This window comes from Zosterops lateralis (assembly GCF_965231275.1).
Source record: "Zosterops lateralis genome assembly, chromosome: 12".
Lineage (NCBI taxonomy): Eukaryota > Metazoa > Chordata > Aves > Passeriformes > Zosteropidae > Zosterops > Zosterops lateralis.
The window spans coordinates 2,525,928-2,549,970 of NC_139772.1; the positions used below are offsets into that span (position 1 = coordinate 2,525,928).

The 24,043-nt window shown below is 52.9% G+C and overlaps 2 protein-coding genes across 2 annotated transcripts in view; both read right to left on the reverse strand.

Annotated features, from left to right (window-relative positions):
- Positions 1 to 3,353: 3,353 nt before the first annotated feature.
- The window catches only part of GINS2 (GINS complex subunit 2), a 331,333-nt gene continuing 310,643 nt past the window's right edge, over positions 3,354 to 24,043 (reverse strand). The window contains exons 2-6 of the mRNA XM_083870144.1: positions 7,423 to 7,631; positions 6,562 to 6,676; positions 5,777 to 5,876; positions 4,530 to 4,656; positions 3,354 to 4,091 (exon numbers count right to left, since the gene is read on the reverse strand). Of these exons, the coding sequence (XP_083726270.1) occupies positions 3,966 to 4,091; positions 4,530 to 4,656; positions 5,777 to 5,876; positions 6,562 to 6,676; positions 7,423 to 7,512 (558 nt within the window). The 5' untranslated portion in view covers positions 7,513 to 7,631 and the 3' untranslated portion in view covers positions 3,354 to 3,965. The remainder of the gene's footprint in view (positions 4,092 to 4,529; positions 4,657 to 5,776; positions 5,877 to 6,561; positions 6,677 to 7,422; positions 7,632 to 24,043) is intronic.
- The window catches only part of EMC8 (ER membrane protein complex subunit 8), a 7,894-nt gene continuing 2,992 nt past the window's right edge, over positions 19,142 to 24,043 (reverse strand). The window contains exons 2-5 of the mRNA XM_083870384.1: positions 22,808 to 22,884; positions 21,271 to 21,340; positions 20,114 to 20,208; positions 19,142 to 20,003 (exon numbers count right to left, since the gene is read on the reverse strand). Coding sequence (XP_083726510.1) covers positions 19,844 to 20,003; positions 20,114 to 20,208; positions 21,271 to 21,340; positions 22,808 to 22,884 — 402 coding nt within the window. The 3' untranslated portion in view covers positions 19,142 to 19,843. The remainder of the gene's footprint in view (positions 20,004 to 20,113; positions 20,209 to 21,270; positions 21,341 to 22,807; positions 22,885 to 24,043) is intronic.

Here is a 24,043-nt window from a genome sequence, read left to right on the forward strand (position 1 = left end):
GAGAAATAAATAAACGGAGAATGTGCCATGCATGAAGCAAATGGGAGCTGGGAAGGAGCCGGGAGCCCATCCCACGGCCAGCAGCCCCCGGCATGTCCCCTCCTGTCCCCTCCTCGAGGGGGCCACTGCTCTGAAACGCCCCCTCCTTCCACCCACCCACACTTTATAACGCTCATTTTTTTGTTGGTTCTTTGGTTCTTTTTCTAAAAAAAAAAAAAAACGAGGAAAAAAAAAAAAAAAGAGACAATGAAAAACTCCACCGACAACACTAAAACCCGACGGGTGCTGCCGGATCCTGCTCCCAGCACGGCACCCCCAGCCCAGGGTTTCCCCTGGAAATGCACTTCGCTATCAAAAAAAAAAAAAAAAAAAAAATAAAGTCAATAAACTGGTTGAAGGTCCCTTTTTGTTCCTGGTTGGCGGGGAAGGGGCAGGGACACGTGTGGGGGGTCACTTTGTCACCCCGGCTTTGGGATGGAACAAGCGGAAAAAAAGAAAAAAAAAGAAGAAGAAAAAAAGGTGCTTCAGCCTTGTACTGTGTATATATATTAAAAAACAACAAAGTTTTGTATGTTTTTATTGCTTTAATTATTGTTATAAAAAGCTTGCCTTTTTTTTAAAGATGTTTCTGCTTTTTTTTTTTTTTTTTAACCTTTTTTGCCCCCTCCTTCTCCCTCCCTGTTTTTATTTTCTTTCTAGTTTTTTTGGGTTGTTTTTTTTTTTTTTTCCTTTGGCAAAAGGATTAACTCGCTTTTAGTGTTTGTACTGCTGCTGGTTGGGCCAGAAAAGATATTGAAATGTTTTAAGAAGAATTGAAACCCAGGAAAAATAAATCCCCTTTTCCACTGGGGCAGGTCCTGTGCCACCACCAGTCCTTTGAGAAGCTGAGCCCTTCCATCTTCCTGTTTTTGTTTTTTAATTTTTTACCCCTTTTCTTTGCTTTCTGGGGCATTTTCTGCTCCAGCTGGGTCATTGTGGGTGTCATGGTGCTGGGTGGTGTCTGAGCCTTGTCCCAAAAGGAAAAATCCCAAGGAATTGTGTTGAGAGGGTGGAGGGTTGAGGGGTGGGTGGCACTGGGGTGTCCTTGTTCCTCCCCAGAAAAATACCAAGACAATCAGAGCAGCTCTAAAGCAGTTTGGGCACAGGGAGAGGGGTCCTGTGGGGTCTCTTGGTGGCACTTTGGGGACAATCCATGTTGCAGCTGTGCCCGCAGGTGGGCAGGGATGTCCTGGTGCCACCCAGGGTCAGCCTTAGTGCCATTTTTAGCCACTTGCTAAAAACCATCTCGTGCCCTTCCTCCCCTCCCCGCTCCCCCCCGGGGGAGCCTTTTTATTTGATTGTTATTTTTAAATTATTTATTAGAAATTGTTTTTAATTCGCTACGAGACCAGCTCACATCTCCGGGAAAAGGTGACCTCTGCTTCCTGCTTTAAATTCCCTCGTTGCACTGGCAAAGAAAAGCATTAACCCCCCCTGCCCCCCCCTGCTCCCTGCTCTCTCATTGGCTTCACCAAATAATAAAAAAAAAATAAAAAAAGCTGGGCAAGATTAAAAAGCAAAATGCCCTTGTGACAGAAATTAGTTTAATCTTTTTTAAATCCCCAATTGCCTCGCCAGCCTCTGGCCTTGCTGCTGCCAACTCTGGGCTTTAAAGGGAATTTTAACACGGCAAAAAAATTCGCTGGTTGCTCTGCTCCTTTCCCTTCCTGTGTGCCCGTGGCAGAGGGAGGAGGGAAGGAGCCAGGGATGGAAAATTATTGGCAATTTATCCCTCGCCGCGCTGAGGAGCCTGGCTGGGATGCAGCCTGGCTTTGTAGCAGCTCCTGTGCTGACTTTCCCTCCTCACCAGAATGGATTCAGGGTTTTTGGAGCAATTTTCCCCTCCACCCCACCCCGGGGGTTGTGGTGAGCAGAATTGTGTCCACGCAGAATTGCTGGAGCAGCTGGAAAGGCTGGGAGGAAGGAGAGGAAGGCAGAGCCTGCTGGGAGCAGGTTGGATGCTGTGAAAGAAAACAAAACAAAAAAAAACAACAACCCCAAAAAAGGAGAAAAAAACCCCAACCCTAAACATGTTCAAAGTGTACTTTGTCGGAATTAATTGTAATGTAATATACTATTTGTTGAATGTAGTAATTAGGTATTTATGAATATATTGCTGTAATTCCTGAAAACATCCCAAAAAAAAAAATCCCACCCCAAAATAAACTCTTCCACAACAACGACAAGGAATCCTTTCTCCGTGGGGAATGCAGCCCTGCTCTGAGCATCCCCAGCCCTGCTCTGGGCATCCCCAGCCCTGCTCTGGGCATCCCCAGCCTTGCTCTGAGCATCCCCAGCCTTGCTCTGAGTATCCCCAGCCTTGCTCTGAGCATCCCCAGCCTTGCTCTGAGCATCCCCAGTCCTGCTCTGAGCATCCCCAGCCTTGCCCTGAGCATCCCCAGCCTTGCTCTGAGCATTCCCAGCCTTGCTCTGAGCATCCCCAGTCCTGCTCTGAGCATCCCCAGCCCTGCTCCGAGCATTTCCCGCAGCTCCTGCCGTCATTCCTGCCATCCCTCCCGCTGTTCCAGCCCTCCGGGGCACAGCCCGGGCAGGCAGGGCACAGATGGCAGCGGGAGCCCGGCCCAGATGCTCGGGGAAGGGCAGCGCTGGCAGCCCGGCAGCCTCGGGCGCCAGGAATAATTACAGCAGCCACTGGCACAGCCATCGGCACAGCCCTGCTCTGACCAGAGCCCGCCTTGATCCTGCCTGGATCCTACTCTGGATCCTGCCTTGATCCTGCCCTGGATCCCACCTCGATTCTGCCCAGGATCTCACTTCGATTCTGCCCAGGATCCTGCCTGGATTCTGCCTTGATCTTGCCCTGAATCCTGCCTTGATCCTGCCTTGATCTTGCCGTGGATCCTGCTCTGGATCCTGCCTTGAATCCCACCTCAATTCTGCCCAGGATCCTGCCTGGATCCCACCTGGATCCTGCTTGGATCCTGCCTTGATTCTGCTGTGGATCCTGCCTAGATCCCCCCTTGATCCTGCCCTGGATCCCACCTGGATCCTGCCTTGATCCTGTCCTGGATCTCTCCTGGATCCTGCCTTGATTCTGCCCAGGATTCTGCCCTGGATCCCACCTGGATCCTGCCTTGATCCTACTCTGGATCCTGCCCTGGATCCTACCTGGATCCTGCTTGGATTGTGCCTGGATCCCAACTTGATTCTGCCCAGGATCCTGCCTGGATCCTGCCTTGATCCTGCCCTGGATCACACCTTGATCTTGCCCTGCATCCTGCCCTGGATCTTGCCTGGATCCTGCCCTGATGCTGCCCCTGCCTGTCGCTCTGCTGCAGGGAAACGGGCCCGGAGCCAAAGGAGAGCTGCAGGCTTTTCCAAGCATTGTTTGTGACACAGCCCAGGATTAATTTGATGCCGTTCTTCAGCTGCAATTATTTTTTTTTTATTATTATCGTTATATATTTTTTTTACAGACAGTTTCAGATTAAAACCCCAAATATTACAAAAATAAAGATGGATGATATCCTGGTATTTCCCCACAGCCTGGTATCTGAGAGGGAAAACCATTTTCTTTTGTCCTTCTCCAAAGAGCAGATGGATCTGCTTCCCAGCTGATCCCCCCAGCAGACACCTCATTGCCAGCACATCTTCCTTTTTTTTTTCCTTCCATTTTTTTTTTTTTTTTTTTCCTTTTCATCCAAGGCTCTAAGAAAACCCGGTGGAAGCACCGCCTCGAAATTTATGGCTTTCAAGGCAGTGTGTGGCCTGTGCTGCCCTCAGAAGTTCCCTCGCTGAAAGTACAACCCAAGAGATCCGCCCAGCGAGTCACCGCCTGCACTGAGCCCTTGGGGAGGCTCTGCAGCAATTCCCACTCAGCCCCGAGGGGAGGTTTGAGGGCTGGGAGGTCCCTGCAGGGGGAGGTGGGAGCTGGCCAGATGTAGCAGCTCCTTCCCAGCTCCCTGTCAGAAATCCTGGGAGTGGGAGCTCTCGCCAGGCTGGAGGTTAGTCCGGAGCTTGTACATGTGATCCAAGGCTTGGGTAAGGAAAGTCCCAGTGGTGTTGATCTCCATCAGGGTTAAGTTATCCAGCTAAAAAGGGGAAATAACAGGGTCTGGGAAGACAAGGTACTTGGGAAGCAGCTCACAGCCCAGAGTTCCCTTTGGTGACACCCCGAGGGACTGACCCAGCTGCCAGCCCTGCTTAAGAGAAGCACCCAAACACTACTTCAAGAGCATTCCCCATTCATGGAAGTGTTCAAGGACAAGCTGGATGGGGCTTGGAGCTGAAGGGGGTGGAATAAGATCTTTAAGAACCAAGTCAAACCATTCCATGACTCCTCTGCTTCCCACAGTGCACATGGAGCTGCCCTTGGCCCACGAGGTTCAACACACAACTCCAGCTCCTCAGTGATGTGCCCACAACCCACCACAAGCGTGCCCCAAGCCATCCTTTTCCCAGCAGCTCATCCCTCATCCCTCAGCCCCCTGGGGCAGCTGGATCCCTCCCGGGGTGAGGTCCTGGCACACCTTGGCATGAACCTCCTGCTGCCTGACGAAGCTGTCGGCGGACAGGCGCAGCTTGGCCATGCGCGTGTCCCACGTGTCCTTCACCAGCGTCCGGATCTCGTCTGCTCTGGGGATGTTGTCAGAGGCACTGGGACAGGGAAAGGAAAGGAAAAGCAGGGTCAGAGCAGGCTGTGAGGGGTGTGTGGTGTTGTCACTGAGTGCTGTTGTCACTGAGTGCTGTTGTCACCAAGTATTGTTGTCACCAAGTGTTGTCACCATCTCACCCCCTCCTGAGGCGCTCACAGGACAGTTTGCTAAAAAACCTGCAACTCCACATTAAAATCCTCCCTGCTCTCCTTGTCCTACTGGGATTTCTGGGATGGTTTCTTCCCCCAGGAATGCTCAGCTCCAATGCAGCAGCTGGTTGTCACTAGAATCCTTCTGCTCTTTAATAGCCCAGCTGGTACGAGGCGCACGGAGGGCCCCAAACCCGGCCAGAGTCACGGCCAGCTGGGGAATCCAAGGGCTCAGGCAGGATGAAACCTCCAGCTCGGGGCTCCCAGGGCTCCATCAGGGAGAATTAAGCTGGATGGGATGTGCCACATCACCCCATTAAGGCCGCTCAGTGCTGCCATAAGGAGCTGAAGGGACACGATCGATGTGAATGGACAGAGCTGTCAGGGCTGCTGGAGCGTGCTGGGAAGGAGCAGCACGCCAGGAGCCTCCTCTCCAGAGGGGAAAAAGCCAGAGCTGGAATGCCCACCCTGCCTAATCGAGGGCTTAAAAAGTCAGCAGAGCCCTCGCCGAGACAAATACCAGCCAGCACATTTTACAAGTGAAATGCCTCAGCAGGCAGGAGCTCAGGCTCGGAATATCCCCGGCCTCCTGCTTCCCAGGCTGAGGGAAGAGGAGCTTTCCTCCTGAAGGAGAGCCAAGGAAGAAGCCTGGAGGCTGGAGGCTGCTGAACAGATTGCAGCCGTGGAACGTGCTGCGGATCCTCCGGGCCCTCCACGCTGAGCTGCTGCTCAATAAAGCAGCACAGCCCCAATTATGAGGCCACGGAACAAGAGATCCCCCAAGTTCCTGAGAAGGCAGAGTTTCACCATGAGGGAAGTGCTGCTGTGAAATCTTGGCAGGCTGAGGGATAAACCTCCCTCGACTCTGCCTTTCCCCACCGCCCTCTGGGGCTGCTGCCAAGCAAAGCTTGAAAAATCCTCCATGCTCACACCAAGTGGGGTGGAAAATGGCCCAGCTCAGCTCCTACTCACTAGTTCAGCAGCAGCTTGGTGAGCTCCATGTAGTAGGGGCTGGGCATCGGGGTGAAGGTGTCCTCTTTCCGCTCCTGATCCCGGATTTCCTCCAGTTTCCCTAAAACACAACAGGGATGCTCAGGTTTTGCCAGGCCTTCAATGCTCCAGGTGTGTTTTTTTTCTCTCCCCAGGAAAAGCCAGGGTTTTTCTGTAGGATCAGCTCAGTGTCCAAAGACTCCAGTGATGTGGGGGCAAGAAAAGGCTCCTGTGAGGAGGCACATAAGGGACATGGACATGTCCAAAGTCTCCCTCCTCACAGAGATTTCCCCAGGGAATTAGAGATGAGAGGAAACAGCCTCTTTCTTTTCCAGGGGAGGTTCATGTTGGAATCAGAAGGAATTCCTGGGCTGAAAGGTGATTAAACACTAGAAGGGGCTGCCCAGGGAGGTTTGGAGTCCCCATCCCTGCAGGTGTCCAAGCAATGCCTGGATGTGGCACTCAGTGCTCTGGGATGGTGACAAGATGGGCACAAGTTGGACTTGATGAGGCTGGAGGTCTTTTCCAACCTAAAAAATTCTGGGATTCTGTGACCCAAAGTCCCTAAAGCTTCTTCTGAACGAGCCTCACCACCCTCAGAGTAAACAAAGAATTCCAGTGGTGGGACATGAGATCATTCCCTTTCTGTTGCTTTGTGTTTTTGAATTAACCTCCCCACTAATAGTGTAAAAATGGATTATTTTTCATTTCATGTTTCTACTGCACCCACTGAAGGCCAGAGCTGAAGGCAGAGCCCCCATCCTCACCAACATCCATCCACTCTGGGGGAATGAGCCGACACTTCTGCCTCTGCTTCAGATTAATGGCCAACCACACAGGCACTTCCACTGGCAAACCCGGATTGAAGGGACCCAGATCTCCCTGGAAAACAAATTAAGGATCAGAGGCAGGCAACAACCAGGGCTTGTTGGACTGCACAGAACTTGTCTGCTAATGTGGTGAGAGTTTCCAGAGGATTTGGAAAAGCCTGAGTCAAACATCTGATCCTGCATTTCCTCCTCTCACTTCCCAGAATTCTGGCTCTCAGACTTTTCCTCCCTCATCTCCCTCGAGAAGGAATAACCAACGTTTCCAGTGCGTTTTCTATTTGTGTTTCACAGGAGTTACAGCCACAAAAATTCCATCTCCCTGGAACGATGAGGGGCCCCCAGGGGCTCCCCAGGTTGTGGTCAGCACCAGGACAGCCGGACACTCCCAGCCAGGCCTCAGGGGCTGCACAAACCCCCAGGGATGTGGGGGACACCACATTCCCCTCCCGAATCTCCTGGGGGGCTGCACTGCCTTTCCTCCCAGGGAAATTTCTACCCGAATCTCTTAATCCCTCCATCCCTACCATCCTGATCCTTCCCCACGACCCCCATCTCCTCCCCCTGTTCCCAAACACCCCAGACCCATCCTTAACCCCCCCAACTCCTCAATCCCCCTCAATCCCAATCCCTTAAACCCAATTCCCCAGACCGAATCCCCCGTCCTTGTCCCCAAGACCCACCCAGACCCTGCCCTGCCCCACAAGCCCCCCCAGACTTGTTCGGGGTCACCCAAAGCCGTGTCCCCCAGGCCCCTCCAGCCCCCCGGAGCCCCCTCAGCCCAGGCCCGGCCCCGCCCACCCCGATGAGGTGAATCCGGTCGAGGCTGAAGTTGGGCACGATCGTCACCAGCTCCTTCTCGGCCAGGAACTCCACCTCGGCCGGCTCCATCGACCCCGGGGATGCTGAACCGGGATCGAACCGGGATCGCACCAGGATCGAACCGGGATCGAACCGGGATCGCCCGGGATTCGAACTGGGATCGAACCGGGATCGAACCGGGACCGGGCCTACTGCGCGCCCTCGCTCCCTATTGGCTGAGCAGCCCTCAGGCCCCGCCCACCGCTCCCCTCTCCCGCCCTCCCGGCTGGTTTTCGCGGTCTCGGGGAGGAGGCGGGGCCTGGGACGGTGATTGGTTGTCCCCAACTGTTGCCGCGGCGCACGCCTCTCTGATTGGCTGTCCTGCTCTCGGAGGGCTCCGGTGGCGGCCCCGCGGGGGGAGGCCCGGATGGGGGTACGGGGGCCAATCGCGGCGCTCCCCGCGGGCGCTCGGCCAATCAGCGCTCGGCACTTGTTGCCGGGGCGCCGCGGGTGAGGCCGTGCACGCTGCTGTCGCCCCCTGGCGGCCGGGAGCGGCAGCGCCCCGCGGGAAGGCGCGCGGGTCCCCGCGACCCCCGGGGCTGTGATGGTGACACGGGCTGGGGGCGGGTGACCCGGGGGGCTGTGCGAGGCTGTACCTGGGCTGTGCCCGGGCCCCAGCAGCCGCCCTCCTGTGCACGGACCAGCAGCAGCATCTGCCTGTCTGTTCAGTGGCGTCTGTGCAGACACCCAGGCGCAGGAACCTGCCATCACTCACCTGTCCTTTTCCTCTGTTCCCCATCCATCCATCCTTCAATCCACACATCCACTCACTCAGCTATTCACACAGCCAGCCATCCATCTCTCTATGCACCTGTGCACTCCTCCATCACTCATCTGTGCTTCTATCTGACCATCCGTCCATCCATCCATCCATCCATCCATCCATCCATCCATCCATCCATCCATTCATCCCTCAATCCACCCACCCATCCATCCCTCCACCCATCCATGTCTTCTTCCACCTTTCCACCTCTCCATCCATCCATGCCTCCATCCGTCCAGCCACACCCTCATCCATCCGTCCATCCGTCCATCCATCCATCCCCTTCCTCACACCCAGCTCAGCTCCTGGATGATTTGGGGGGGCTTCATCCCATTTGCAAGCCCCCATGGAACTCTCCCCCCACCAGATAAACCCTCCCCAATCCTTCTCCCAAACCACCTCGGGCTCAGCCTTGGGACCACCCATGGAGCAACCACGACCCTTGGGATGAGTGTTACCCCCAGCCTGGGGTGGGAGCCAAGCCTTGGGGACCCCCAACCCTCCCGTACCATGGGTGGCAGCAGGAGGGTCCCCGAGCCCCCGTTCCCGGAGCAGCCCCCGGTGCCGCCGGCACGTGCTGGGCGCTCCAGGAACGTCTCCCCCACACTGCGCCTCCCCTCGCCTGTCTTTTGCCATCTGCTGCTGTCATTAAAAAATTAAATTTCCATCTGCTTTCACACTCCCGCCTCTCCCGCCGGCTCCGGGTGCCGCCGCTCCGCGGGAAGCATCGCCCCCGGCTCCCTCCCGGGATGCGGCCAGATCCGGCGGGATGCAGGTGACGACGACAACGAGTTCATTCTCCCGGTGCTGTTTGCTGAAATGGATTCTTCAATCCCTGCTGGAGAGGTGGGGGCCTGGCTTTTGGCCACCCACAGGCACGAGGATGGCTCCACTTTGGGAATGCTGGGGTGTTTTGGGGGGCACAACCCCACGCCCCTCCCTGTGTTGACATGGCCAAACTGGGGGTGCAGAGCCTTGGGGGTTTTATTCATCATATTAGCAAAAGGGACAAACCCCAAAAAATCCCTGACGTCCAAACCCACCCATGTGGGTGCCCCATGTGTCCTTGGGAGCTGCATCCAGCCCAGCTGGGCCCTGAGGCCCGTGGCTCCATCCTGACAGGGTGGGGACAGGTCCTGCCAGGCTGGGTGTCCCCCGTGTCCCCTCTCAGCACTGGCTGCAGGGCGAGGGGCCCTCCCCTCGTCGCCCCTCGCGGGACAGCGTGGTCCCCGTGGGCGTGGGAGGTGTGACGATGATGGAGGGCACGTGGAGGTGCTTCTGTCCCGAAGACGCTGATGAGGTCCCGTCGCTGCTCACACACATCTTCAAGCCTGGGGAAATTTGGGGGGATGAAAACAGATCAGGCATTGGGGCTGCAGCATCCCCCATCTCCCCACCCTCCACAGTGTCAACACTTTAATCCTTTTACTCTTCACTGGAGAATCCGCAGCATCCTCACATCTCCTCCCCTAGATCCACCTTGGATTTTGGGGGGTTTTAGAGGTGGATCCCCCCCACCTCACCCGACCACCTGCCCAGCCCACCCCCCCTGAGGGGGGCAGATCGCTTTAATCTGCTTTTTTAATCAGGAGAAAAGCCCCGTGCGGCACAGGCGGCATCCAGGGAGGTTTCAGCTCTTCCCAAGCAGGAAAATGCCCGGAGGGGACAGACACTGATATTTTTAATCTCTTTTTAATTAAGGATAAAGCCCTGCCTTATGTAAGGGAGCTGGAAAAGGGGGAGGGTCTTTTCTTTTATTCCAGGCTCCAAGCTCATCAGAGGGGTCTGGAGGCATGGGGGAATATTTTAGGGCTGTGTCCTGGGTTTGGGGCAGGATTGGGATTCCCTGGCTGATGCTGCCCCTCTTCAGTTATCCCATGTTGGACAGGGGGGTTGTGAGACCCCAAATCCCCTCGACCACTCCCTCCCGACATCCCTGAGGCAGAGAGAGGGCAGAGTTCATTTCTGGGTGATGCATCCAACCCTGTGCCCATCACAACCAGAATCCCACAGAATTTGGCCCTGGGAAAAGCCAGGGCAGAGGCAGCCCTGCATCCTAGAGAAGGATCCTCATTAAGTCCCATCCCTCACGACCCCAAGGATGATTACCAGGAGTCAGAGGGATGCAGAGCTAATGGGAGATGCGAGATGCAGCCCTGGCCCTGTGAGGCCAGCAGCATTAAAAGCTCCCGCTCTGCCCCTGCGCAGACATCCCTGACGCCATTCCCAGCCTAAACCCATTAAGAAAATTCAAGTTGGGAAAGAAGCTCCTGGTTGGAGTATCCCTGGGGAGAGTGAGGGATGCCTGGCATCAGCCTGGAGGCCGGGAATCAGGATCCTGGGCTGACCCCTGCATCCCATCCACGTGTCCCTGAGCAGCCCTTTCCTACCTCCAAAGAAACCCACCTGAGTTCTTGAGGGCTGCCCTTAACCCATGGATTCTCCAGAACAAAAGGTGTAAGACAAGAGACAAGCACAGGACTGGGGGAAATAAAGCTGGGAAAATCCTCTTTGGGCTGATCCAGGTGCAACAGGTCACCCACAAGACTTGAGAAATTCCACCACATTCCCAAACTCCACCAATCCCACCCACACCTAAACCCCCTCCAGGTAGAAACCACCCCTCAGGTGCCTCCAGAGAGCATCACCAACACCTCAAACTCGCACCCCAAACTGACCTTTCAGGCAGGATAACTTGAGCCCCATGTTTTCATCCTCTCAGCGGGATCCAGCTCTCCAGCTCCGCCGCCGGCCCTCGCCGCTGGCGCTGGGGAAAGAGAGGTGAGCCTTGAGGGAAGCGATCCTGGCAGGGAGGAAGGAGCAGGAGCTCAAAGCTCACATCTCTCTCCCTGTGTGAGTGTGTGTGTGTGTCTGGGTCTACAGGAGCCCGGGCACCACAGGAAACGCGGCTGCTCGCTCGCAAAAACCACCGGTGATGTCACGGCACTTCAGTGACTCAATCTGGCCCCATGAGTTTCAAGAAGAACTTTTTGGGAGGGTGGAGAAGGAGCCTGTTGCTGGGTCAGTGGGATTTCCATCCCAGTTTCTCCGCTCCTGAGGTCTGAGCTGGAAATATTTTTGGGATGAGAAGGAGGAATTGCGTTGGTTTTTAGGTTGGTTCTTGCAGAGAAAATCCTGATTCCACACACGGGAAGCTCCCAGGGCTGCCTCCCTCGGGCTGAGCTGGAGCAGCTGTCGGGATGCACTGCTGGAATTCACATCATCCTTCTCCTCTTGGGCATCCCTGATGTCCCAGGAGATTTTAGATGGATGATTCCCTCTGTGGGACATCATTTTTTCAAGACGTTGAAAATTCTTCTGCGAAAAAAAATCCCTTTATTGGGAAATCTTCACCCCTCCTCCCACTGCTGCTGGGAAAACTCATTGGGATGAGGGTCAGTGACTCATTTTGGCTCTTCCAAGCTTTGGGCCACACAGAGAGCCAAGGAAAGCTCCTCCTGCCTGACCTCTGCATTTCCAATAAGCCCCGAGGTGTTTCAGCAGCAGCCAGCAAGGGGAAGTGAAAAATTTGCTCTCTCTGCTTTTAATTCTGTATTTTTATCAGTTCCCCAGGTGCAGCTTGAGCTGTGACCTCCCCCAGGGCTGGGGGAGTAGAGTCCTCCCTGGGGCCTCACTTTGCAGCTCTCCTGGAGGCTGCCCAAATATCAAGAAATCTGTTTTGAGGGAAATCCTGTGGGTTTTGGCACCTGCTGGTGGCTCACACCACTGAGGGTCATGCTGGGGACACCCAGCTCTGTGCACAGGAGTCTCCTTTAGGATCTGACCCTTTGGGATCACCCCCTGTAGCCAAACACCTACAGGACACAGCAGCCCCATCCCCATGGCTGAGGGCCAGATTCCAGCTCCAGAATTTTTTGGGTAGAGAATTCATTCCTGGTGCTCTCTGCCAGGGCTCCGACTTGGCTCCTGTGTGCCAACACCAGGCCGAAGAAATATTTGCATCCCCACGAGTTCACGCTCCAAAAAGCCCCAGACACTCATGGCAGGCGTCACTGGAGAGGGGACCGAGCTGCCCGGGCTGGGGGGACACTCACAGGGTGCACAGGGAAGGGAAAAAAGGGACAAAGCCGAGGGGGTGGCACTTACCCTGTGCCCACAGGGGCGATGCCCGAGGTCTCATCCCACCTCCCACCGCTCCTGGATGCCGGGGCTGGCACGGGGGGATTCCCCACAGGAGGAGGAGGAGGAGGAGGGCAGGCTATGGGTCTGCCCAGGCTGGTTGGGAACCTGGTTAATCAGGTTAGCGGAGCCCCGGCTCCTCCCATCCAGCCCCTGCTCCCAGCCCTTCCATGCCCGGCAAAGCCCTTGGGGTGATGAGGAAACGCTGGTTTACTCTCAGCCCGCTGCACAAGCCAGTCCAGAGCCGAGATAGAGAGAGGGAGGAGTGCTCTGGGCTGCAGGCAAAGCCCCCAGGCATCCAACATCCCTACAAGCAGCCCGAGGGCCACCAAGGGTCCAGGATGGGCCAGTGAGTGAATACACCCAGCTCTGGCAAGACCCATCAGCATCATTCACCTGTCCTTTTCCTCTGTTCCCCATCCATCCATCTGTCCATCCATCCTTCAGTCCACACATCCACCCACTCAGCTATTCACACAGCCAGCCATCCATCTCTCTATGCACCTATCCACTCCTCCATCACTCATCTGTGCTTCTATCTGACCATCCATCCATCCATCCATCCATCCATCCATCCATCATCCATCCAACCAGTCATCCCTCCACCTATCCCTGTCTCCTTCCACCTTTCCACCCCTCCATCCATCCATCCACCCATCCATCTGTCCAGCCACACCCTCAGCTTCCAGGAAGGATCTTTTCCCCTTCCCAGCCCCAAACCCGGCCTGGGTTTAGCGGGAAGAGCAGTGGGTTCCTCACCATTCCCAGGATGAGCGCTCCGGGCCGGGTCCCAGCCCACCCCGCTGGGAGGATGCCCTGGAGGAGGCTGTGCCTCCGGAGCTGCCGCCTTTTCCCTGCATTAGCAGCAGCCAGAGAGGCTTTTCCATGTTTCCCCCTCCTCCGCAATTAAGAGGCTCCTTTTCAGGCAGAGCTGAAAAGCGGCGGTTCAAATCCAGGGCGCCCCTGCAGGGAACGCCGGCCGCACATTAAACACCCCCCCGGCCGAGGGAGGGAGGGCATGGAAGGGAAAAAAAGCTTGGAACTTCACCCAGGGGATGGGAGAGAACTGATCCCAGGGGTTTGGGAGGGCAGAGCCCCCCAGTAAGCCCGGCTTGGATGGGATGGGCAGGAAGGGCAGCAGGGGGAGGGAAAGGGTGGTTTTGTTCCGCTTTCTGCTGGTTTGGTCCTGCCATGTCTGATGAAAATCAGAAATCTGGGAAGAGCTGATTTCCTTCCCGATCTGACTCCTCTGATTTGTCAAAGAACTGAGTTATTGCAGAGCTCCAGGAGCAGGGAGGGTGGCACAGGGCAAGGCTGCAGCTCCAGCTACAGGCACAGTCCTGGGCAGGGACGTTTGCAACCCACAGCTTCTTTTTTTTCCCCCAGAAAACAGAGAAATTAATTGGTTTATGTGGATTTCCCCCCTGGTCAGCTGCAAAATCTAAGAGTTAGAGACAAATCCTGAACCAGAGCCTGGCAAACCTGATCTCTCAAGATGCCATCCCAAACTCAGAGCACTCAGCATCCCATGGAGCCAGGGATGGCTCCCTGGCAGCACAAATCCAGCCAGAGCAGCACAAATCCCACCTTGAGCTATTTTACTGCCTGTCCCCAAAACCACCTGTTTGCTGCTGTTGGGTGAGAACAAACAGCCCCAAACCCACGAGGGCTGGGATCAGCCTGGCCTGGAGCAGCATTTGTTGCTACAATAGTGACAGAAAGCGATTGTCTTGCTGCAGCAGGGGTGGGAAACATAAAACACCAGGCTGCTAAAATACCTGTGGTTAGTTCTGCGGGTGCAGCACAGCTCCAGCTGCTCTGCTGACACCTGATAGGCACAAACACAGCATCAAACACCCCTTCCTGTCCTCCCCAGGGCTGCTGAGGGAAGCAAAAACCTTGGTGAAGGTTTAAAAAGTGGGAATGGCCTGGAGCCCCTGTGGTGGGGGGATCACTGCTGGGTGAGCAGGGTTAGGAGGAGCTGAGTGGGATCAACACCCCCTTTCCAGGGTGACATCCCTTCCAGGAGTTCCTGATTGCTGTCACAAGGCTCTGAGCTGTGACTGGCTGAGCATCACATCAGGACAAGTGGACAAAACCCACCAAGAGCCACCAGGCCATGGGAGGAAGAGAATGGGCTCAGGGGGTGGGTGGGTATGGAGCCATCATCACTCCCTGGGGGAAGATTGTCCCACCAGAGCTGGTCACCACCTGTCTGTCCCCTGAGGTGGGCACTGGCTGGTTTCCAGTCCTGCTGTGCCCTTTTTTTAGGTGCTGGGCTGCTCCTCTCCTGATGCTTCCCAACCCTCCTGCTCCATCCTGCCCTGGCTGGGGGCGGTGAGGATGGAGAGCAGCCTCCCAAATTCCCTGCGGGGGAAGGGCGGGGAGAGCTGCTGCCTCCCAGGCGCCAGAGGAACCGCAGGGACAAGGGACGCGTTGTGCAAACGCTGGCCACAAGAAAAGCTTTGGCTGGAGAGGCTCTGCTGGCGCTGCCTTCAGGAGCAAACACCAGCTGGGCTCCCCTTTCAGCACGGAGGGGGAGGAAGGAGCTTTTTCTGGGTCACAGAGTGCCGGGGTCTGCTCACGCAGGTGACAACGCCACTTGTGCTAACCCAGCAACGAGGCCACCTGTCCCCTCCTGCCCCCGAGCAGGGGACACGGCTGCTCCCAGGAAAGAAAGAAAGAAAGAAAGGGGCTGCGGGCTTTGCCAGAGCTGGAAGAGGCAGAGCTGGGAGAGGAGGAGAAACTCCCCCCCGGAGATCCAGAGTCATCCAGGGCTGGCGAGAGGCGCCCGGAGGGGATGCCAGGCTGGGGAGGGAGGAGGATGTCACAGGAGGCAGCTGAAGATGCAGGTTCTGGGGGAGCTGGAGCGGCTCCAGCACTCCCCGGGCACGGGCTCTTGGCAGGAACCGCCTGGGCTGGAAGCGGATCCAGCGGGATGGGGCGGGACAGGGGGGTCGGGAGCGAGCACAGCACAGCACAGCACGTACCTGAGGCACAGACCTCCCGCATCCAGAGCAAAGCACCTCTCCTCTCCCCCGGCATGGATCCAGCCGGGAATTGGCTTAGGAGGGGACCTGGCCACGGCTGCCGCTCTTCCCGCTGAGCTCCCAGGTTAATCTGGGCCCGGCTTTCCCTTTTATCCCTTGCTGCTGCTAAAACCTCGATAGAGTTGCTGTTTTTTTTTTTTTTTTTTTTTCCAATTAAAATCCATCTTTTAACCTGCAGGGTGCATTTCTAGGAAGGGCTGAGCCGTTTCTTTCCCCGGGCCTTCCTTTGGCGGGGCTGGATGTGCGCAGAGCCTGGCACTGCTCCTGCCCGCATCCCTCTGAAGTGCTGCATCCCCAGCCAAGGAGTGACCCCCTCACCCTCCAGCCCACCTACCGGGTGTTTTTAAGAGCAGAATTCCCTGCTTCCCTCATCCCAGCTCTCCGGCAAGGCTGGAAAGTGTTGTCCCCACCCTGGTCACAGCCCCCCGTGTCCGTCCTCTGCCGCTTTCCACTGGGAAATAAAAAAAAAAAAGGAAGGGATGCAGCTGAGGTGGACTTTCGGAGGAGAAGGCTGGGTGAAAATGTGGTCTAAAAGCGACAGTGAAGAAGAAAAAAAAAAAAGAGAAATCGATAAAGTCCTCAGCGGATCCTTGGGCACACAGAGAGCGCTGCCGGAGGGATGGAGGAAGCGAGGAGGGGGTTGTGGTGTAGGATTGGGATGTTTGGAGGTGTTTTAGTCCAGCTGGGAATGGCAGAGCCTGGGCGGGATGGGAGAGGAGCAGCACAAGAGGGACCAGCTCGTGTGGGTGATGCTCCAGGAGATGAAATCCACCCTGAACGAGAAGCAGAGCTCACAAAGCGAGCAGGTTTCCCCTCGAGGCCATTTTCCAGGCTGCACTCAGCCCACCCCGCTAAGAGCATCCTCCATTAGCGTTATCCTGGCTCTCCCTGGCCGTGCCCTCCTCCAGCAGCATCTCCAGACTCTTCCCAGATCTCGGAGAGCAGCGATTAGGCCGGGAGCCAGAGAGCCCCAGCATTGCTTCCTGCGTCTGTCACTGTCACCTCTGCTCCCCTCCCACTGCCATAAAGGATTCTTGGGGACAAAGGGCCACCCATCACACCTGGGGTGGGCTCTGCACATCTGTCTGTTCCCGGTTCCAGCTGTGCCAGGTGATCTCTGAACATCTCACCTGCCCTGAGAGCTGGAGCTGTTACATCTCTGCTGCCTTTCCTCGGGGAGGGAACATCCCAGGAGCAGATGGGAAAAGAGGGGAAAATGCCAGCAGCAGGCTGGCTTCACTTGCTGGATGGGGAAAAAAACCCCAAACTTTCCCCAAATCCTCATATGCTCACACAGAGGGATGAGCTCAGGGAGAATTGTGGGACCTGGCGTTCCCTGGGAATGGGGAGCTTGTGTTGTGAGTGCCCCAGGAACAGCTGAGCAGGGATTCCGTGGCTCCTGTCGCCCATCTGCTCATGGGGAGGTTTGTCACTGTTTGGAAAAATCGGGTTGAGTGGGGAAAAGAGAATCCCACAGGCTGGGAGAGCTGGGGGTGCTCACTTAGGGGAGAGAAGGATCCAGGGAGAGCTCAGAGCCCCTGGCAGGGCCTAAAGGGGCTCCAGGAGAGCTGGAGAGGGACTGGGGACAAGGGATGGAGGGACAGGACACAGGGAATGGCTTCCCACTGCCAGAGGGCAGGATTGGATGGGAAATTGAGGGCAGGATTGGATGGGAAATTGGGAAGGAATTGTTCCCTGTGAGGGTGGGGAGGCCCTGAAGCTGTGGCTGCCCCTGGAGTGTACAAGGCCAGGCTGGACAAGGATTGGAACAACCTGGGATAGTGGAAGTTGTCCCTGCCCATGGCAGGGGGTGGAACAGGATGATTTTAAGATCCCTTCCCACCCAAACCATTCAGGGATTCTTTTTTCCAAGTGCTTCAGGCAATGTGGATGAGGTAAAAAAGTTCAGAGTTAATCTGGGCAGGCAAATGCCAAATCTCCAAATTTGGATAGGAAGAAAAAAAAGTTAATCCTCCAAGTCATTAATTGCTAACAAACCAAAAGAAGAGTAGAACACACATCCCCAGTGCTGCCTTCCCAGCTCTCAGGAGGACTCCAGCAAGAGATGCTTTCCCCAAGATTTCCTCCCCCTGAAGTTTTATAAGGAATTACCTTGAATTCCTGCGCTGAATCCAGCGGATCAAGCAGCCAGGAGAGCAGCATTTGCTCCGGGCACATCAGCAGGAAAGGGGAACACAGCCTTCCCTGAGCCCTGCAGCTTCCTCATTCTTTCAGGAGAGCCACGGTGGCTGCCTGGATTTATGGAATTGCTGCTTTTGTCCAGCCTTCAATGCAAATAGGCCAGGGGAGATAAGATCTGCAGGTTTGTCCTCTTCGATTAAAGCTAGCCTGGGCTTCAGCTGGTGGCAAAAAAAAAAAAAAAAAAAAAAAAAAAAAAATCCTCGTTTGAAAGCAAAGGGAAGATTAAAAAAAGGGGGAAGACAAAGCAGTAAAAGCTGCTCCCCTGCCAGCACCGTGTCCCGGGTTAGTCACAGGGAATATTCCAGCAGGTTACACACTCTGCCTAACAGGGGGAGCAGGATTAGCCTGAATTTGCATATTTATGATCAAAGCTTGACTGGGAGATGATGCTACAAAGAACAAGAAACACGTTTCTTGTGGCTCAGGAGACTCAGCAGCTCCTTTTGACAACTCCACTCGAGGAATGTGGCTGAGATAAGGATCTGCCTCTGGAACAATGCCTTGGATTTCGCTGGGTGTTTGTACCAAGCCCTCTTCCTGCAGCCTGGGTGCTTTGCATTCTGCTCCCAGGATATCTTTCCCTACAGATAGGGAGTGGAGCAGCCACTGGCATGTGTTATCTCGCTGCTTTTGGGAACTAAATACATGTTTTGAGTCAACAAGTGAAAACATTTCCCTCTCCTGTGAGCCTGACTCAGCCTAGGGAAGGTTGTTGACTGGGTGCCAATCTCTTTGGTAATCACACCTCACCCATGCACAGCAGGGAGATAAAAACAAAGTGTTCAAAGCTTCCTCTCCTCCCTCTGACCTCACCTCAGGGCCCTGTGGGGTCTCACCTGGAGGGAACTCCACAGCCTGGGAGGGATCCAGGGTCTATTCCCTGCTGCAAATGGGATTTCAGCCTTACCCCATCCCTCTCCAAGACCTGCAGTAAAACTTGGGCTTAGTGACTGAAAATCAAGAGGTTCTGACAATTCCATTCTGAAATAAGCCCAGGTTGGATGGGGCTTGGAAAAACCTGGGCATGGGGAAGTTGTCCCTGCCCATGGAATGAGTTCATTTTTAAGTCCCTTCCAACCCAAACTCTGCTGCGATTTTAACACTAAGATTGGAGATAGGCAGGCATTTTGATCTTCCTTGTAACAACATTTCTGGGCAGGAAGAGAAGGAAATCTGGAGGAATTGTTGCAGGTTGAGGCTGGGTTTAACTCCAGTTGGGCAAACAGTCATGAGGAGAGAGGCAATGAGGGCTTACAAAGAGCTCTTCTAGGCTGGTATAAAGCTGCATTGTCCAGGAAACTTCTCCTTGGAAATAAATATTAATGGGAAAGACAAGGCAAGCTGAACTAGGCTGTGTGCAGGCTCCCTGAGTCCATGCACTTGGATCATGTGGAAAATGAGATCTGCTGATTAACCCCCTCCTCCCAAAATGCACAAAATTAATAAAGTATTTCACTACTGTAGACTCCCAACTGCAGATTCAAACTCAGCAGTGTGCTTCCAGTCCTTTTTATAAATCATTTACTTTGGGTTTAACACATTCAAGCAGTAAGTGTGCTTGCCAAGCCCAGGAGAGCAGGAATCACCAGACTATTTGGGAATACTGCTTTAAAACTCTCTGTCATGCCAAAGCACTGCAGAACAGGTGACACATGAGCATGGAACATCCTCAGCAGTTTGCATTTTACTGTGCCAAGAGAGTTACAATTCCAATCCAGGCCAGAAGAAACCATTCACCTCCTATTTGATCTATCTGCCCTTAAAATCTCTCAGCTGAGGACAGGATTGATTTTTTTTTTTTTTTTTTTTTTTTTGGAAAGGTATTTCCAGAAATCGTTAAAAAGTAACCTCTCTAAAGATTAGAAAAGCTGGAGTCAAAACTTTGGGATAGGAACAGTGTGGAGGGGGCCAAGCAGAAGCAGTTCTGGTTTCCAAGGAATAGCAACATTCACTACAAGTTGGGATGGTGTCCACGAGGACAGCTGGGAGTGACAGCTGGCAGCTCTTCCAGGGGAATGTCACCACCAACATTCCGTGGCTTTTAGGGACACAGCCCCGCGCCACGCCACTCCTCTTTTTAATCAGTCAGCTTTTCCACACCCAGGTACTGAATATTAATTCTATTTACATTCAAAAATAGATAACATTTCTTCTCTCCTCAGTACAGAGTGGGAATGCCCGTGGGATTTAGTCAGGAGGGTCTCTCCTAGCACAGGTGCAGCACAGCTTTGTTGATCTCCGGGTTTGTCCAGTCGTTGCGGATGTCGTCCAGGTGATTGTCAAAATCCACCAGGGTCTCGTAGGATTTGCTGTCCAGCAGGGATGCAGCAATCCTCTGGGCTTCTGTCCAATCCTCACAGAAATCACTGGGATGGAAAAGAAACCAGGCATCAGTTGGGATCACCACAAAGAGCTCTGGAAAAACGAAGCCAGACAAAGCTTTTCTTCCCCCCCAAGGAATTCCCAGCTCGCTCACACGTGCGGGTCCTTGCACCTCCACTTGTTCTCGTGCAGCTCGTACACGTGGATGGCGGGCTCCACACACTCCATGGTGAACTTGGTGTTGTCAACCTGGGGAGGGACACAGAAATGTCACCTCAGTCTCCTCCTCAGCAGCCCAGGAGATGAAATGAACCCAGAATCAGTTTGTAAAAAAAAATCACCATCGAAGTTTGAGTTCTACCCTCAAACTGCCAAATTTAAATGGCCAAGCTCGTCACAGCAGTGAGGAGGCAAGTCTTGTTTGTGACATTAAATGTAAGAATTTAAGTTGCATGAGGACACAGAAACATCACCTCAGTCTCCTCCTCAGCAGCCCAAGAGATGAAATAAACCCAGAATCAGTTTGTAAAAACAAGGGGCATTTTACACCCATCGAAATTTGAGTTTTACCCTCAAACTGCCAAATTTAAGCGGCCAAGCTCATCACAGCAGTGAGGAGGCAAAGCCCTGTTTGTGACATTAAATGTAGGAATTCAAGTTGCATGGGGACACAGAAACATCACCTCAGTCTTCTCCTCAGCAGCCCAGGAGATTAAATAAACCCAAAATCAGTTTGTAAAAAAAAAAAAGGGGCATTTTACATCCATCGACGTTTGAGTTTTACCCTCAAACTGCCAAATTTAAGGAGGCCCTGTTTGTGACATTAAATGTAAGAGTTTAAGTTGCATAAGGACACAGAAACATCACCTCAGTCTTCTCCTCAGCAGCTCAAGAGATGAAATAAACCCAAAATCAGTTTGTAAAAAAAAGGGGCGTTTTACACCCACCAAAGTTTGAATTTTACCCTCAAACTGCCCAATTTAAGCTGCCAATGGCCTTTGTCACAGCAGTGAGGAGGCAAAGCCCTGTTTGTGACATTAAATGTAAGAATTTAAGTTGCACAAGGAGGGCTGGAGCCAGAAATTGCTGCCTGAACATGCAGAGGAGGCCTCTAGTTCCTCTGAGGTGGCTCACCACAGTCTCTCTGTGGATTTACTCTGTACTTCCCCACTCGTCGCATCTCCACCCCAGAGCATTTTGATGGGGAAGAGAAACTGAATTCCTCATGAGAGGAGCCAGAGGAAGAGCATTTCCCTGGTGCAGCAGCAGGGTCAGGACATACAGGGGGGTGAGGAGGAGGAAGTTCTTTACCATGATGAGCGCGGTGTCCGTGAAACCCTCGGCGATCCGCGAGGCCACTTTCTCTGCAACCTGGTTTGGGCTGGAGCAGAAAGGGAAAAAGGAACTGAGTGATGGGAGCCACAAGTTTCAGCTGAAAGCAGCAGGAAATGAACTCGGGGAGATGTGAGAGTGATGCTGGGTTCTTGTAAAACAGGAACAAGATAAAGGAGCTGATGCCACAAGCTGATAGAAGACTCTGCAGCACCAGAACTGGAGCTCGGCTGGGTTTAGGAATGGCTTTGGAATGACATGGAATCAACGTTTTGTGGCCTCTTATCTTCTTCCCCCAGACCAAAGACTCTGCCCTGGCAGGGATTTAAAAAAGAAACTGAGTTTCCTCCCCAGTCTGCACTGAAAACTTGTCCAAAATCTGATAACCTTTACCACGTTTCAAAGGTGACAATCTCTGTGTGGCGCCACTTAATGTAGTGCCAATGACAATCTCTGTGTGGTGCCAGTTATCTCCAGAGTTTCAAAACTGAACTTCTAAAAAACCATCAAGCCTGTGATATTCCTTCAAACCTCAAAGAGAACAAACTCTAACTGCTCCTTAAAAATGTGCCCAGCAGATTTATAAGGAAAGGAGAAATGATGCTTTTATCCATGTTAGATACCTTAGAAGTCACAAGTGTTAAAAAAAATAACTGAGTTTGAATATACATTAACAAATAACTGGAATCAGATCATTGTGGAATGGGTTGGGTTGGGAGAGACCTTAAAGATCCTCTCATTCCATCCCCTGCCATGGGTGGGACACCTTCCACTGTTCCAGGTTGCTCCAAGCCCCATCCAACCTTGGACACTTCCAGGGATGGGGCATAATAGTTTAAACAAGTTGCTTTTATTCTAATTAGTCCCAATCCTGGATTTGTCCAATAGATAGAGGGGAAAACACAGAATATACAGATCTAAAATTAAACTGTGGCTCCACAGGAAGTTCCCTTATTGTTTAGTGAGTAATCTGAGTCAGCCAGCAGTGAGAAAAATGAGTAATCCTGAGGAAAAGAAGTGATAAATAAGAGATATCACTGCCTGACTGACATAATCTTCCACTTCTTTACCACGTAAAAAAACACTTTGTAAAAAAAAAAACCTCAGCGATGATTAAGAAACTGAGAAACAATCAGATCACTCCTGACTTCCCATAAGATCCTGGGGAGCCGTCAGACTTTCCAAGATCCATACTGCACGAGCAAAACACTCTGCAGATTTTGGCTTTTTCCCTGACAACTGCAACTGAAGGAGCTGGCAGTGGTTCAAAGAGTGGCCTTTTTTAGCAGCCACGGGGAGGAGAGGAGGGGATTCTGCAGAGCCTGGACTCGCTGCACCTGAGCAAAGGCCACATCCCGCAGCCCCCCGGAGACAATGTGGAAGCAGCTGACACTTGTCAGAGGGAAATCAAACACACACATGCCTGATTTAGTGATTTATGGGGAATGATTGCTGCTGGCAGAGTCCAAGGTACGAGCTAAAAGAGCAAACAGAAGGAAATATTGGCCCAACACACCTGGCATCTTTCACGCGTTCGTTCGCCTGGTAATATCCAGCTATCACGTAGCTGTTCTCCTTGCACCAGGAATCAATCTGGAAAAAGCAATGGGAACAATCAATCCTAAAGAAAAAAAAAAAAAACCCTAAACCTCCAGGATTAAGGAAAAAATAAAAAAAGAACAAGCCAGGGTGAAGGAAATCTCCTGGCTGTCCTGTAAATAAAGCAGTGTGTTGTTCCATCCCTGCCACGGGGTTCTTGAAATAAATCCATGTTTCTGTCTGGTTCTGGGCTTGATTGAGCTGGGATGGAGAAACCCAGCAGAGCATTTGGAGAAAGATGGGAAGCATTAACCAAATGGAGCAAAAGGAGCTGTCTCAGTCAAAGCCTGGCCTAAATCTGAGTGACAGGACAATTAAGCTCAGCCTGGAGAGGGTTTGGGTCTCGCCCACCAAAGGCTGGGATAATTTCCTGTCACTGTTCACCTGCCAAAGGGACTTTATAGAATGTTCCCCTTGTGGATGTGTGGCTGCCCTGCCCTTGCAGAAAAATAAAACCAGAAAGGTTTTATTTCTATTGTCACATTTCTAGGGGAAAATACAACCATTTGGGGCCTGAGTGAGAAAATAAAAGCTTGAGGGGAAAGGTAAACGTGAGGCAGAAGTTTGTCCCATTTAGCAGTTTTTCAACTGAGATAAAATAGTTTTCCTTTGGGAGTTCTTCCTGATTTAACATTTCTATGTAAATGCTTAAACATGTATTTTTGCCATATAATTTACACAAGTTTTGATTTACAAAAGTACAAAACTTAGGCCATTCTGTTGCTTTTTAATTAAATGAGTTTAAACACTGCTGTTCTTGCTGCCTTAAACTGGAGCTGAATCCCTCCTGCTGAGTCTGACTTTGAAAATATCTATCTATATATGTGATATCTATATATATATGATATCTATATATATATGATGTTTTTCCTTAGAATTGAGGGTATCAAGTCAGCAAAACACAAAGGCAGAAGAGGAGGAAGCAGCTCGAATTTTCCTTTGCAGTCCCTGGAGAGCAACGGCCTCAAAAAACCTTCCCCAGCTCTATTAAAAAGGACTCCAAAAATACATCTGGTGCTGACCTGTCGCATCCTGGGAGTCAAATCAATCTCATTTTCAGCAATAATTATTGTATCAGACTGCAGGACCAACCAAACAAAACAGGCATGTGAATAATCCAAGGAATGACACGGATTTGAGTGATTAAAATAAT